This window comes from Balaenoptera acutorostrata, chromosome 14 (genome assembly GCF_949987535.1).
Source record: "Balaenoptera acutorostrata chromosome 14, mBalAcu1.1, whole genome shotgun sequence".
NCBI lineage: Eukaryota > Metazoa > Chordata > Mammalia > Artiodactyla > Balaenopteridae > Balaenoptera > Balaenoptera acutorostrata.
This window is the reverse complement of record NC_080077.1, coordinates 35,062,305-35,079,779: the sequence shown is the minus strand read 5'-3', so window position 1 is coordinate 35,079,779 and position 17,475 is coordinate 35,062,305. Positions and strand designations below refer to the sequence as shown.

Sequence of the window (17,475 nt, the reverse complement as noted above, 5' to 3'; positions counted from 1 at the left end):
GTCACTGTTAGTTCAAAGAAAAACTCTGTGAGCCCATCTCATAGCATCTCTCTGGATTTTTACTCAGCAAACACAGAAATGGAGCTACCCTGCAAGTGAATAACTCAAAAAAGAGAATCTGGTTCCTGATTTGACTTTCAATGTGAAGAGCTACTCAGAGCACATCCCTACCTTGAATATAAAAATAGAGTAAGTGGAGGAGAAAACTTCCTCCAGAGCATACATTAAAAGTTTTCTAAGTCCTACTTCACCAAGCTAAAAATGATAAGATGATAGAGGTAGTCTATAAAGAAAGAAATTTTTAAAAATATGAACAAGACTAAGAGTCTGAGATTTTCATCTGACTTGATCAAAGATGACTAGACCAAAGAAAAACCCACCTTGCTGAGTGCCATCCAGGAAGCTGCCTGAAGTTTTTAATATTCTTATGAAATTAAGGATAAGAGCTGATGGACTTTCTTTTACTACCAAGCACTGTACCCTCAGAAAGAGGACAGTCTATTGAATTTTGAATAATTTATTTTTTCCACAATCAAGGAAGCTTTAAAATCCAGAGAATCTTATTAGAGATGTAAAATATTTCCAAAGTTTTGTACAGCTACAGAGGCAGTTCATAATTCTTGATGTAAAATCCAAGAAGAATGTTCAGGGAAGAGGGGAAGAAGAATGCAGAAGGAATATCAGAATAGTTTCCTAGCTTTTCATAAACCACAGATGTGCAAGATTCTGCCTAGATTCTAACAAAGCCCTCCTAGGCTTGCTGAAATCTAGGTTGAGTGAGCATGTACAATTTGACATGTGAACATGAATGCACACAAATGTTTATGTTAGTACATCAGAATCTAGGATAGGGATATGTGTGGTGGTCACAGTTTTTAAAATACCCTGTATTTTATTTTAAAAGTGTCATACATTCCCTGTTCTTCTGTTGAGAATCACTGGTATAAAATGATAGGTTATAGGTATCACACTACTTATCAGGGCAGGATGCAGTTAAAAACAGTAGTCAAGCAGTATAGCACATGGCATAGCATATTGTTGCCACGGTGAGGTGAAAACAGTATGAGCTCTGGAGTTAGACTAGGGTTACAATCTGGGGTCAGCCCCTAAAGGCCATCTGATCTGAGCAACTTTACCAATCAGCCTCAGGTTCCCTATGGGTAAAATGCATATGTTAAAAGTTGTTAATATGAAATTAGAGAAATAATGCATGTAAGCCATATATCACAGCACCTGACACAGTGTAAAATTATTACAAATGGGTGCTTTAATTACAGGTTATACTGAATATTTATATTCTGATTTATTAAATTTACATTCACCTAGAAAGAAGAATAAATGGCTTACCCATGTTCACCATCCCCTTTTACTTCAACCAGTTACTAAAATAAGCTTATGAGTTGGTGCTAAGCTACACTGACTACCAGCATAAAAGGAAAGCGAAGTAATTTCAGGCACAAAAATTCAAGAGGAGAAACAAATCCCTAGGGACATGCTCTCCTTATTGACATATTTCAGTCAAAAGAAAAGTCACATTTACAGATAACTTTTTAATTTCCATGTACTTCTTATTAACTACATCTGGAATTGTTATTTTTTAGTTGGAAATTAAAAGGAGAGGCATAAACATAAGTTTTATTGGCTTCTTGGACCATCATGGGAAAAAAACTAGAAAAGAGAAAGGGATTATAGTATTATCATGCACACAGAAGAAGTATAATAATAAGTTATAATTTAAAGACTTAGATATCCCCATAGCTACATATAGAATTATAAGACCCTAAAGATCATGTGTCTGTTATTTTTATTAGTAAAAATTACAATGATCAGCCTATGGTCACTGCTCAAAAATGTTAATCAAATCAATGAATAAATTGGAGTTTTTAATGTTTATAGTAAAATAATATTTTTGTTATTTAAAGTGAATTGAAAAGAAGTGAGAGAGAAAGAATAGAAGTCTGATGATATTTGAAACAAACTCTATTTTATTTTAGTATTTCAGAGAAATTCTCTTATAGGAATCAAATAAAACACACACATTCAGCAAGAAGGTATAGTTCTAACACCCAGCAGAAAGAAATGTGCTGCTAATGACAAAAGGTATTCATAAAAACAGTTTCAACTGTATCCTGCACTGTTGCTAAGTCATACAATCAAGGCATTGGCAACAACAGAACACTTTATTTTCAGTATCAAAAGAAGATTATCAGTATCAGTTGGTTAAACCCATTGTAGATAAACAAGATAGTACTTTAAAAATATAGGCAAGTAAAGCAAGAAAAGAGAAAATTTAAAGTGTTGGAGAATTTTAAAAAATAATTGTGATAAACTTCTTATAAGTATCTTAAGAATAGTTTCATGTAACACCATAGGCTCAAGATGATGAAAGGTCCCTAATATATTGCCAAACACATTTTTATGGGATAAATTCAATTATAATTGCTGTGACTATTCCAGCCACAATTTAGACATAGAATCCAATTATCCATTTCATTTTCATTTATACCTCATGGGCTAGATCATTTATCATGTTTCATGATAATGATCAGAAGACACATGGAAAGTGATTTCTGGAGGTAACAAATTACCTACCATATTAGCATAGCTTATAAGATCCCGTTAACAACTACTATGCATAAATATGAGGTAATTAAATTTACAATGTCAGGAGTGTTTGATATTCTACTTGCTTCCTTCAGAGCTGCCAAAAATCTGGGTTGCTAAATGCAGCAAAACCATTTGGTTGCAAATCAGGAATCATTATGCCGCAGAACTCCAACAGGTAGCTGGTATGCTGTGGCTCAAGAGGCTGAGATGCACCTTTCATCATCTGGTATTATTACTTCTTGCCACCAAACCATCCATCATTGCTGCACAGACAGCTTGAAACGATAGTCCTGGACCCTCACATTACTGCTCCTTGAACTCTGTCTCATCCATCTTTTGCATCATTCTTGATTCACAGCTAAGTACCCTCTCCCAGCTGCAAAACCAAGTGTGAACCTGTAATGCCTTTAACCTACAGTGCCTCTCTAATAGTAATTGAATTCTCTTTATTACAGAGCCACAGTTCAGGAAAGAATACCAATGCTTACTGATGCCGAAAGATGATTTTTTAAAAATCCAAGATACAGAATTCCAATAATTGTAGGAAAATACATTATTTTGTTTTGTTTTGTTTTGCAAGTTAGGCTTCAGAATTGCATTAGTATTTCTACTTGAATATTTATTCATAAGACTCAGAAACACAAACAGATATAGACAGATATAGATGCCTCTGAGTGCAAAAGCACACAAGCCAAAAAGAAAAGACAGCCTATGATATGTACATAAATGCAATACTTTAATCTGAAAACTATTAATCAGAGTTTCAAATATACTTATTAGTAAAAATCAGAACTTTAATGTACTTAGTAGGTTGAAACTGCAAGATGTGTTTTCATCCTTGACACAATGCAAACAAAAGACAAGGATTAAAAGTTAAATGCAAGAATATTTGTCAAAACTGCCTTTTAAAATAAATCTCTCACCTACCCATTCTTTTCCTTCCTCACTGAATGCTAAGAGAACCTTCAAAAATGATACCAGTTACACAGTGGTTGGTGTACCATAAACTATCCAAGACTAAAAGGTTTTAATTCTGCTCCATCTGAATGCTGTTATAAAAGTTTAATAAATCAAAATGATCAAAATGTTCCCAGTGGCAGATTGGGATTCGGTTTCCAATTCAAATTCTCTTTAATATACAGCTCCGCTGACATCTTGCATTTCCACCATCCATGTTGAATCCCAAACACCCCGCTTTTCATCATTGTGATGCATCAGCCAGTCTGGTCATGGTAACTACTTTTCAACAATCCTGCACAATACGAAGAAATGTCAAACCTGGTGGGGGGGTTTAACATAGAACAATTATGGCAGGTGGGAACTCTTTATCTATCCTTAAGTAAATATTTTTAAATGACCCGCTGCAGTGAATGACATTCTTTGAGGATTGAGAAATGCTGTTGGACAAAAGTCTTAGAAAGAAAACCTCCCCCCTTCCAATGCTTTAAAAAATTGATGTAAGAAAAAGACATGTCTAGGAGCATGGGGGGCACTCAAATTCTGAAGAGCAGAGAAAGTGAAGTCTTTGGAGAGCTTGCTTTGTTTCTATGAAGTAAAAAGTTTTTACAGAGAACAGGAAAAAGATTTCCACTTAACAGATAGTCTCAAATCCAACCAGGAATCTACATCAAGCAGCAGGGGAAAAAATGTTTACACATGATATATCTCACATGTGTTTTTATATATGAATAATGTCAGGAATAAAGACAGACATTATATTTAATCATGTCAGGGTTCTCTTTCTAAATTTTCCACTTAACTGCATACATCTGCTTTTATCCTAAGTTTAACAACATGAAAAATTCTGATGATATTGGCTAAAGACAATGAAATGGAAGCTTACAAAATACGAAGAATTTCTATACACTATCTACTGTTTAATTTATCTTGTGTTGAATCCCCGTTTAATAACCTTCAACTAGTTGAAGCCTTTCCCACGTGCCTAAAGATTTAAAACCTGTCTCTCCAGTACCCCAATCAAGAGTTTACAACTAAAATTACCATCTATACTCTCAAATAAGTTCTTCTACAGGCCTTCCAAATTTTTGTCCGTAATACCATATTTCACCTAGTATCCCAGGCTGACTATTCTTTCCCCTGTCATTTCACAATATTCTTAACAATATCTCCACCATTATCTCTCAACCTTGACTTGCCCTTTCCATCACAATCCCCCTCAAGGATGCCTTACCATCTCAAGTTTTTAAGATTTTTAGAGTCCCCTAAACTTACTCCCTGCAAACTCATCATTCTCCAAATCATCTCTCATCCTAGTTCTCTGAGACAGATATGAATACATGAGTAACCTACCACAAAACTCCCAAAAGTTCCCAGATCAAATGACATAATAATTTATATTCCTTAGTCTGGCATTCAAATTGCTCCACAGTTAGGCCTCTACCCATCCATCAATGGTAAGATGGAACATTGCCTCTTCATCAGCTCATTCCCTGACCACTAAAGTCAAGGATGAAGCTGTTCTCCTCTGTTCTACACATGAAGACCATGTCATTGATATGGCACTTTACAATCTATGCTATTTTTTGAATTATTTGATTATATCTGCTGGGTATTGGCCATGGTGCTGGCTATAGAAATACAATAGTAAACAAGCAAAAAGGAAGAGTCCTTGACTTAATCTAGCGGTGGAGGCAGACGTTAGGAATGCAGTAATATACTGAAGACTTGTGAAGAGGCACTGCAGACAGAAAACACCTACGCCCTAAGGTTGAAGACAGCATAGCACGTTAAAGCAAGTGAAAGAAGGCCAGTTTTGCTAGAGTTCGGTGAGCAAAGGAGAATCTGGACTGGAGAGGTGGGCAGAGCCAGATGATGATGGGCCTTAGAGATTGCGATGAGACATCTGGGATTGATACTGCATGAACAAGAAGCCATGAGAATGGGAAGAGCATACACTGACTTACTTTGTGTGATATAGTCAGTCTGTCTACTACTGTGCGAAGACTGACCTGGAGGAGGCAAGTGCTGATGTGGGGAGACCAGTGAGCACTTTTAGTGAAGTAAAAAGCTCACAGATATAGAGAATAAACTAGTGGTTACCAGTGGGGAGTGGGGAGAGGGAAAGATAGGGGTATGGGATTAAGAGATACAAACCACTATGTATAAAATAAATAAGCAACAAGGATATATTGTACTGCACAGGGAAATATAGCCATTATTTTGTAATAACTTTAAATGGAGTATAATCTATAAAAATATTGAATCACTATGTTGTACACCTGAAACTAATATAATATTGTTAATCAATTATACTTCAATAAAAAATAAAGAAATTAAGTATCGGCACAAAAAATTTTCTTAATTCAAAAAAAGTAAAAAGTACAGTAAAAAGAAGATGGTGATATGGATAAAAGCAATGGCATTAAAGGTAAAGAAAGTGCTAAGCACCCAAAGGATATGTAATAAAATTTGGAAAATTAAAGAAGCAGTCAAATAACATTCATATTTCTATCTGCTGTATTTCACCCAACAATGTGAGTGTATTTGAGACCACTGTCTTGTACAAATATTTGCTCTGCACATAGTAATGGTAGGCGTTACATGAAGATCTTTTGAAAACTTAGAGCTAAATAACTCTGGAGCAAAAAATTGTAAAACAAAATCAATGAATTTTCTTCTGTACTAGAAAATAACTATCATTTGGCCTTTAGGTATTTTGGGAAGAAATGAGAGAAACCCGAATGAGATAAGAATGTGAAATTATACATGTATTTGAGGGAACGAAGAAAGTTCAGGTGGAGGAAACAGCAAGTGTAACAGCCCTAAGGCAGGAGTATGCTTGGAAGAGTCAGTATGCTTGCTGTGGATTAAGGAAGGCAGTGAGTGATAGGAAATAAGTTTTGAGTGGTACCCAGGGCATATTTCATTTAAAGCCTTTTGGACCAGGAAAGTGCTGTAATTTTTCTTTTTCCTTAATGTGAAGGAAAGTCACTGGAGGGAGTAACATGGTAACATGAGAATAGCAATGGTTTCTTCCATATGCATATGAAGAGGACAGAAAATGCCAGTGGCAATTAGGAAGAAGTAAATAACCATGTGGGTAAAATTTCTTTCTAACAAGCGTACAGGTTCATTCATTTGCAGTTTCTTTGTTGCCTTAACACAAGAACAGATTCTATGCCATTGTAACTGAATCTGATTTCGAATTGCACAACACTGCAGAAAAGACAACAAAATATGTTCTTGGTTTAGGGGTCAGAAAGCAGGAAATGGAGAGCAAAACAAAGTTATCTTCCAAATTATATCCTAAAGTTAAATGTAATCCTGTCCCTATAGCCCATAAGAGATCAGACCACCTCTGTAGGCCACTTCTCTAAAAACAAACATCAGAGCTAAGAGAAAGCTGTATAAGGAGAGGTTCTTATGGATTTATGTACGCACATACACTCCCAAAATTATTTAACCTCTGTCCAGTCCTTAGTCTCCAAATCCTCACTGTTAACACTAAAATGGTACAATTTTTTTTTCTTTTTTATAAAAACTAGTAACTATGAACTAAATAAAATCCATGCTGAGGACTAACAAAACATAAATGTTTACCTGTACTTATTTGTGTTGACCTTACAATTGTTTTTATTTCTTACTAGACTAAATGTTTCTCAGAAAAGGAAATAACATGATTTATATTAACCCAGCTGGAAAGAAAAGTGCTTTCTACGGTAATATGATAGACTTTGTTGAACAAGTTGGTTTTGACTGATTTACCTAATATTTAACTTCTACCTAACATTTCATGAGTGTTTTCTGTTTCTGTGTATTTCCTAATTTGTACTTAGTAAGTCAAGTTCCTGATGCCATTTTACTAGTAAGCGGAATGTGTATTAGCTAGCTTTTAAAAAGATGTGAACATCTAACTGGCAAATAGTTTATGTTAACTACAAAAAGCTAAACACTGAAATTCACCTGTCAGTCATACACTGGTTGGGAAGCCTGCTATTATCGACTCTCTAAGAAGATGAAGTGGTGGGAAAGTGGAAGAAACTCAAGTCATGTCCCACCACAATACTTATACCACCATCTATACACATTGTACCACTGAACACTATGAAGTATCTCTCTGACTTGATGACTGATTTCAATCTGTCAGCTATAGAGCTTCTGTTTATAATGGTATAAGACGCTATAGTACAACATTATTTACCAAAATAGTGCTTAATAAATTTGGTAAATACCCATTGGTATATTTTCTTTTTTTTTGGTATATTTTCTATTTGTTAGGGGATCTTATTTTTTCCCTCCTATGGAATTAAAAATGTGACCAAAATCAAAGTCAAAACTCTGTCAAAATATTCAAGAATTCTACATTTTCCTATACAATTAATTAAATTATAAATTGCTTGAGAGCTGAAACTATGTCTGAGGTTTCTTTGTAATTTCCTGGTGTCTATTACTTACCATTTTAAATACTCAATAAAGGCTGCTAGCTGATTTTTCAATGAAATTACAAATTGACTTCATTGCTTCCTTTTTGGTTTGGGGTAGGTAAGAGAAAGAAAAAGAATGAGCAGGGAGGGGAATATAAATCAGTTAGTCCCAAACTGTTAGTCTGGGAAGTTGATATATATCCTTTAGAACAAAGGAACGCAAATTACATTTATCACAAACCCCAAGAGAACAGAATTAAGAGGCTCAGAAGGAAAATATAGTGCTCTGAAATCAAATTCCCTAGAGTTCAACAGAAAGAATTATTCGGCATGCAAATCATTCTGCTTCCTCTTTGATCTTTCTCAAATTCTTAAGAAGAAAGCTTCAACAAAAGCAAAATCCCCAAAGACACACTCCAAAAAAACAGTGACCAGCAATTCAACTGCTAAACATTAGGTAGAGCTCTACGCGTGACTCACCAATGCAAACACACTCAGAAATCCTTTGGGAAAGAACTCTCATTGCATTTCCATTTTTAAAACAAACAAGAAAATAAATAGCATGAAAATAACCACTCGGGCAAGACAAGTGCTACACTCTACCATTTTCATCAAGTAGCATAAGGAAACTCAGAGGAGGAGAAAATTAATAGCAAAAAGTATTTGTAATTATGGTACACAAAAGTGGATAGAACAGAGTTTCAGTAATAATATACTATCTGAAATAAGGACCTCCAGTATCCTTTTGCTCATTTAGAATTTAAAAATGTACCAGACATCTTGTACCTTGAATCACCCGAATTACAAGTAGCTACTATGGATGAGAGGAGACTCCAAATGTTCCTTTTATCATACTCAAGGGTAGCAATGTAACATTTTTAGATATGCAACATCTGGGATCTCCTCCATATTTGAAACATTTGGTATCCCCTGACTGACTGCAGGTGCTTTCCTAGCGACGTGAGGGCAGTTGGGGGAAATTTCTATGTGGTTTATCCATGCATTCTTAGACTTTTATTATAGTTTAGATTTTATAAAACATAAATGTTTAAATTGAATTCTCCAAGATAACTCTAAATTTCCTGTCAGGTTGACTAGTTTTCACAATGGAAGCAAAGAAAAGGGATCTTCAAGTCACCATTAAGAAAAAGGACCTTTATATGAATTCAAGAGTCTGGCAGCTGTGCTATGAAAACTAGTTAAAAATCAATAGTGTGTGGTATTAAGCAGAATGCTGAAGGACTCAAGCTAGAAATTCCATGGCTTTTCACCACCAACTAACGAAAGTATTAATATGTCATGTTTTCCACTTCCCAAATGTCCTTGCTTCTAATATAAAAATACTAAAATGAGACCGTCAGATCTGATTTTTAACTGATATACGCAAAAAAATATAGAATACAACATATTAGTTAAATCAAGATTGTTTTTCAAGTGAGAAGAAAATTCATGCTAAACAAAAAGTCACCCTCCCTAGTTCATATGAGAAGGAAAGCGACAGGTTCAGACCCTACAAAAAACAACTGCCATCATCTTTTCCTGTATGCCAGCAATCTTCCCTCCATGTGTAGGTAAGGGCGGAATGCGGTTCATAATCCATTCCCTGTATCTTTTGGGGTCAGACCCACGCTCTGACTTCAACTACATTTTATTTATCGTCTTCGAGTAAAAAAATGTGCTAGGTGCTGTACCAAGCAAAGATGAACTAGACATACTCTAATGGAACATAAACTACACCCTTCTGCCACATTACCAAGTTCCGAACTCTGCATGTCCTTCAAGGTAAAGTTGTACCTTCTTTTTTTTTTTTTTCTATTTTTTTTTTAAACATCTTTATTGAAGTATAATTGCCTTACAATGGTGTGTTAGCTTCTGCTTTATAACAAAGTGAATCAGTTATACATATACAATATGTTCCCATATCTCTTCCCTCTTGCATCTCCCTCCCTCCCACCCTCCCCATCCCACCCCTCTAGGTGGTCACAAAGCACCGAGCTGATCTCCCTGTGCTATGCGGCTGCTTCCCACTAGCTATCTATTTTACATTTGGTAATGTATATATGTCCATGACACTCTCTCACCCTGTCACATCTCACCCCACCCCTTCCCCATATCCTCAAGTCCATTCTCTAGTAGGTCTGTGTCTTTATTCCCGTCTTGCCACTAGGTTCTTCATGGCCTTTTTTTTTTTTTTTCCTTAGATTCCGTATATATTTGTTAGCATACTGTATTTGTTTTTCTCTTTCTGACTTACTTCACTCTGTATGACAGACTCTAACTCCATCCACCTCATTACAAATACCTCCATTTCATTTCTTTTTATGGCTGAGTAATATTCCATTGTATATATGTGCCACATCTTCTTTATCCATTCATCTGTCGATGGACATTTAGGTTGCTTCCATGTCCTGGCTATTGTAAATAGAGCTGCAATGAACATTTTGGTACATGACTCTTTTTGAACTATGGTTTTCTCAGGGTATATGCCCAGTAGTGGGATTGCTGGAGAAAAGACAGCCTCTTCAATAAGTGGTGCTGGGAAAATTGGAAAGATACATGTAAAAGTATGAAATTAGAACACTCCCTGACACCATGCACAAAAATAAACTCAAAATGGATTAAAGACCTAAGTGTAAGGCCAGACACTATCAAACTCTTAGAGGAAAACATAGGCAGAACACTCTATGACATACATCACAGCAAGATTCTTTTTCACCCAGCTCCCAGAGAAATGGAAATAAGAACACAAATAAACAAATGGTACCTAATGAAACTTAAAAGCTTTTGCACAGCAAAGTTGTACCTTCTTTTGAAAAATTTCCTCAATTCCTATTTTACCTGAATAGAATTAATGACTGCCTTTGAATAGCATTGTTATGCTCTGTAGTCCCACTTACAGAAGTTCTCTACTGGCCATTCCAGTTGTCTCTCCATATGCAGCCATGCAATTTTTGATACCTGTGAGAGGTCGTAACCTCTCTATCCCCAAGTGGATGAGACCAAAGAAGTATGTAGCCATATGGCTATCCTATGACCATGAAGAGACACTGGCTTAGGATAAAACCAAAACTATGAACTGCAGGTGAAGAACTGGAAAGAACCTGGATCCTTCCTGACTAAATGAACCAACCCTGAAGCCTATCTCTGCACCTTCTAGTTATAAAAGTCAGCAAATACATTTTTATTTTTTACATTAATTTGTATTGTCTTACAAAGGGAAGTACCAACAAGAATCCAAAGTCCTTATGATTTTAAACACCAAAATTTGTTTTACAGGCCCACCTACACTGGTACATGTGTTGACATTCACCTCACTTTACAGCTAGAGGTCAGTGGTATTCATTAGGAATAGATAAAAATAGTAACAGAATATGTATGTCCAGAGAATTTTGATAATGGCTAATAGTTGCCACTAAAATTTTAAAGTCCAACCAACAACAAAGACAAACAAAATGCTATGCTTTTCACATTAAAGAACTTCAAAAATGTAATTGGAGTTTCACAGATAAAAATAATTTAAAAAGCACAGCTAACAAATGGGAATGGAAATTGAGTGTCAGTTGTAGCAATCAGAATTTTATAGTTCATTGTGGGTCAGTTGGCTAGAAATTTAGTTGGGTCTTTGATTCAGCCAGGTGGAAAAGAAAGGAGAAGACTGCAAATGAGATCAAGATTGAGAATCTATAACATAACTTAGACTACAAAGGTGGTGCTTTTAGTCTGAAGCTTGTAAACATCATTTCAACTATTTCACATTTTTTACACTTCCATTTTGTAGAAACATGGAGCAAAATATCTGCTCTTCATCTCATCTCTGTAAAAACTTCTTTGTCAATAAAGATTGGCTTTCACAAACAAAATGTTATCATTACTCAAAACGATCTGGAAGTAAACCTAAAGTCGTGATAAATTCAGCGTACTTTATTTTTTCTTCCTCTGGCTGTGGGAGCACAGGGATCAATACTCTTCAACATGAGAATTTTGCAGTGAAATTTTCATTTGTAACAAACAGCAACCAAAAAGCCTTAAGCATGCCCTGTCACTTTCAGTTTAGGAGAAAATGCACTAATAAACTCTTACCCTTGGGTCATCTTTGACAACAGGCAATACTATGCCAGATCTTTTTAAGGACTATTCATATCACTGCCCCAAAAATTTCCTTTAAAATTACCATCTTTTGTATCCATGTAACAGGATGTCAGCTTTGAAAGTGCCAATGAGAGACAAGACCTGTCACCATAGTTAATTCTCAGCACTATTTCAACACCAGGAGAGCTGACCCTGAAGGGTGTGTTTTGTGGTTAGCAATATTTATTCGGTGGTTATCTGGACAAACAAGAAAATGTATTGCTTTATATTAGTTTTCAAATAAAACACCAAGCAGAGTATCACCTGTAAGTATTAGATACATGACAAACTAAAATATGTTGAAAAGAAAAAGAAAACTGCCAAAACTATCAAAATACATTTCTAAAATGTTAACACACTCTGGAGAGTACATTCAAAGCGCCATCATATCTTAAACCAACAGGTACAATATAAAATCTAAAACAAAATATAGGTTAAATGCCAGGACTTTCTTAAAAAATAAAAAAAATTTAAAAAGGGAAAGAAAAACAGCCAAAACTTTCTATGAAACTCAAGGAGTGTCCTTTTATAAATCTTACTGAAATAATTATTCATTCCACAAGCGGCACTCCTAGAATAGCCATAATGGAGTTTCTCCAAGTAAAGAACACCAAGTTTTGATAAAATCTACTTTTCAGATCAGGTAAACAAGAGAAATCTAGCAATGCAAAATAAATCTCTTTTAAAATAAACAGGCATTAAATGGCTATCTGAAAGAAGGAAATTTATCTTTAAAGAGAACACCTGGATAAAAGCTTCAACTCTGCCTTCTATGAATTGTTGAATACATTGGGGGCCACTCCCTCAAAAAATTTTTATATTACGTATCTATATCTATATTGATATAAGTATATAACTGTAAGTTATTCAAAAGCACTCTAGCTGCACTATTAAAAGCCACCATCTCCTTCAGGGGCTGCACATCGTGCATGCACCTACAAGTACCGTGAAGATACAGTGAGCCTGATGACTCAAGAATACACCCACCTTCCTGTATCCATAGCATCTTAGTCACTCTCAAGATTACACAAGGACACCTTCAAGCTTTTCAAAAGTACCTTCAGGCTCAGGTGAGAAAGATGCAGCAAGAGAGCTCACCAAAGATGAATATACAAACATATATGAACATAAGTTAAACTGCCTCTCTATCTAAACACTAGAGTTAAATATTATCATATTTTCTTATTTGTCAGTGAATTGGGGCTATGATTTCATGAACTTAAGCAGGTGATATAAGCTAACTCAGGAGCCATGAGAGAAGTTTTATTTATAATAGAGTCCTATCCAATTTACAAAGATGAACTTTTTTTTTTTTGATGAGCTACAGAATCTCTCGTGACAAAAGCATTACAAGTGGCTAATAGCCTTATTTAATAATGTTAATGCGAGATAAAGCTGTGGTGGAAAGGAATGAGCCTGGCACCAGGAGTTAAGAAACATGGAATTAAATTCTGGCTCAGCCAGTTATTAGATCTTTGTGGCTCTGGGCAATTATCAAATAGTCTGAATTTCAATTTTCTTCTAAAAGTACTAAAGGTTAAAGTATTAAAATCAAGTAAATCTTAAAATGAAATCATACATGACATCAAGATACATTTGCTGTCAAGCATTATAAAATATATTAACTTGAATATGGATGTATCTCATTTTCTCCTTCCAGCCTCGAAGCATTGACACATGCTTTGCTCTCTGCTTGCTGGTCCTTCTTTCTCTTACCCCTGCCCCTCACATCCACAACCCTCATCTGGGCAACTTTTTCTCAACTTTCAGATTCTATCTCAAAGAAAGTCATTGACAAAGGCCTTCCCTGATGTCTCTGACAAATCTCAGTCCACTTTAGATGCTTTTGTTAAAATCTGCCAAAATTCTCCTTGAAGAGACTTACATGGTTTATAATTATTTTCATTTGTGTCATAATCGACTGATGCATGAGAGCCTATTCAACAAAGCCGCTTTTCCTCTAAATTTTCACATGGCTGATGTTGTCATTTTTTTAAGGTTTCAGCTCAGTTGTCACGTTCTCAAAGAGGCCTTCCAGATAATCTTAACTAAACTATCAATCCCTGTCATTTTGTGTATTTATTTTTATTCATAACACACACCATGACTTGATACTACATTTTCAACATCTTCCTATTTGATGTGCCTAATATACCTCAGTGTTAAGCTATATACGGGCAGAGTCTTTGTATTTTACTAACCACTGTATCTCCACAATCTAGAACAGTGGAATATATAGGGACTCAGTCAATTTTCAATGAATGTAATACACATTGAGCACTTGTACTTGTTTTTCCAGTATTCACTAAAGATATGTACTTATATGTCATAATCCCTCACAATTCTTCTGGTAGCCTTAGTATCCCAGTATACTGAGGACCTCTTAGAAAGTCTAATTTTCTAAGATTCCATAGGGGGCCAGAATTAGTGAACATCCACAACTGGGTTTTGATACTGGTAAAATTTACGGGTATACACGGGGATAGAAACTTTGACCTTGACATAATTGCCACAATGCTTTGAAAAACTAAAGTATCTAGAGAACTATTGTAAACAGGAAAAATCAATCTAAAGTTAAAATGCAAACTAGATGATGGCAATATGGAATAAAGTATTTTTTTATGTTTAGCCCTATTAGAGCTTTTAAAAATAGATTCCCTTCGATAGAAATCATTTGTTGAAAACTTGCCTGACAAACTATACAACTATAAACTTGCCTGACAAACTGTACAACTACAGTCTTAATTTGACCTTAAGACATTTTCAGAACTTTTATAATGATATGGTTTTATAGTGACTTGAGATGAAGAGTACTTGATTTAAAAATCGATCCAAATATCTACAAAAGTTGCATTTGTTCTAATGAAGTGATGTCATTTCATGAAGTGAAAGCAATTTTACTTTACCTCTTACAATAAGTTGAGCAAAATTGGACACACCAGAACCTCGTTCTGACTGAGTTACACAGCGATACAAATCCTGGTCGGTTTTTGTCACTTCTTGCAATCTAAAGGAAGCAGCAAATCTTCTGTGATTGATGTTCTTAGTCTGGGCTACTGGTATATCTTCTCCATTTCGCCTCTGTAAACAGAAACCAATCTTTAAAAAACAGGTTCTTAACATTTCCAGAAATCTAAAGCATCTTGGCAACGAACATCTGTGATAAGTTATTCTTGTTTGTTAAAATTAGGCAGAAAATATCTGTGTAGCCCCACAAATTTTTACCATTGTCTTTCAATCAGGAAAGGTATGTAGGTAAACACTGCTATCCTTTAAGGGGTGAAGTGCTGAAACTATATAATAGTAATCTCAGTTTTCCATAAAATTGTTATTAGCCCAGAGTATATGAATTAGCAGGACAGTTAATGGCTCTTTGGCAAATGATCCACTGCCCCCTCCCTTCTGCCAGACTCTCTATATATAAAGTCTTCTTTTCGCCCTTATACTATACTGCATGTGCTTAATAGGTTTGTCCCCTTCAGAAGACTGAGACCATGCCCAATGCATCTATTCTAAATGTGCAGCATGCGATCATGACTATAAAATACTAATGAATAATTTAGAGTCAAACCAAAATCTGTACTCTTTGCAAACTTTTATCTCTTTGACATTAATAACAGCCAATTTATACCATTTGAAAGAAATAATCAAAGGAACCTAAAAGTTAAAAGCATATCTGTCAACTTTTAAAATGAACTATTGGAAAAACATATTTACAGTATCAGGGTGCCTCACACAAGACCATAAAGGAAATGGTTGAAATATTCAACTATAATAAAATTTCTAACTTCTATATGTTGAAAGACATCATAAATAAAGTGAAAAAAGCAAGCCACAAACTGTAATAAGATATTTGTCATGAAAATAATCATCAAAAGATAAATAGCCAGGTTATGTAAAATTCATCTACAGTTCAATAAGAAAAAAGACAAACCACCCTATCAAAAAATGGACAGGCTATAAAAAGAGAAAATGTGTATGTCTAATAACCATGAAAAGAGATCCTCAACATAAATTTAAAAATTCTTTATGTCAAAGATAGCACAAAGGGCAAAGAAAAGCTACAACTATGAGAGAGAATTGGTCATGATCCTCATCCTAACTTCTTGTTGGTAAAATGCTAATTATTCCTGGTACCCTTTCACACTACTTGAAATATCATTTCATCACTACATATGGAAAACAGAACCGTAAAATTACTAGAAGTGTAAACGGTTACAGTCATTTTAGAAAATAATTTGTTACTATCTAGTAAAGTTGAAGATGCATAAAACTTAGGACACAACAGTCCCACTTCTACATTTCTATGTTCGGATCACTCTTCTATGTGTGATCACGCAGATATGTACAAGAATGTTGAACTCAGAATCGTTTGTAATAGTTAAGTATGGGAAAGATCCACATATTCCTGAGTGGTGGATAAATAAACTGAGATTTATCCATTCAGTAAAATTCAATGTGGCAGTTAAACTAAGCAAACTAAAACCAGTAGGGTCCTGGTAAAAAAAAAAAAAAAAAGTTGAACATCTCCTGCATTCCACTGAAATACATGTTTAAATCTTAAAAAAAAAAAAAAAAAAATCCTTAACAAAAATTAAGATAGGAGACAAAAATGAAAAATGTCAACTTCTATTAAATTAGAGTGGTGGGTATGTTAGTGATCAATTTATCTTTTTTTGTAATTGTTTTTGTATGTTTGAAACACTTTGCATTTTTTAAACAGGTAAATAATAAAGGAATCATCCTATTACTTTAATAATTTTTAAAATCCTAAAATCCACTGTACCTTTAACACCCTTCTCCATATCTGAAATGATATATATGTGCAAATTATGTTATACATATGCGTATGTGTCTGTACATGCATATATACCTAAGGATAAAAAAGTCCCAATTTTGACTAAAGTCAAAATTTTTCACTCATTCAGTGTTTTGTTGACTCTTCTTTCCTGACCCACATATTCCATGATTTTTGCACCAAGATCCCCTGCTCATTCCCTTGAATAATAATAAAGAGAAAAGGCAGCTTATACTCAAAAGCCCTAAAATATAAATCCATAAAATCTAGCCTAAATTCTCTTTCCCTATAAACCACATGAACAAACAAACAAACAAAAATTTTACACATGAGAATCTCAAACAGCATTTTTTTCAATTATCATATCATTTGATACCATCTTTCTAATTGGAAGGCAGACCATGACTCAGCACTGTTTAGACAGGTACATGCCCTCACCTCATCCTCCCCTAATTCACCCCTCCAATGGTGCTCTCCATCTTCCATCACCTTTCTCAGTTCTTCCTTTGGCAAGACCAGCCAACTCCTGCTGCCCGCCTTGTCTTCTAAATCATCTTG

The 17,475-nt window shown here is 34.9% G+C and overlaps 1 protein-coding gene across 5 annotated transcripts in view; it reads right to left on the bottom strand.

The window, feature by feature from the left end:
* PTPRK (protein tyrosine phosphatase receptor type K) overlaps positions 1-17,475 on the bottom strand; it is a 562,741-nt gene that overhangs the window by 238,420 nt on the left and 306,846 nt on the right. For all 5 annotated transcript variants that reach the window (XM_057527724.1, XM_007190825.2, XM_057527725.1 and 2 more), the window contains exon 6: positions 15,026-15,200. In XM_057527724.1, the coding sequence (XP_057383707.1) occupies positions 15,026-15,200 (175 nt within the window). The remainder of the gene's footprint in view (positions 1-15,025; positions 15,201-17,475) is intronic.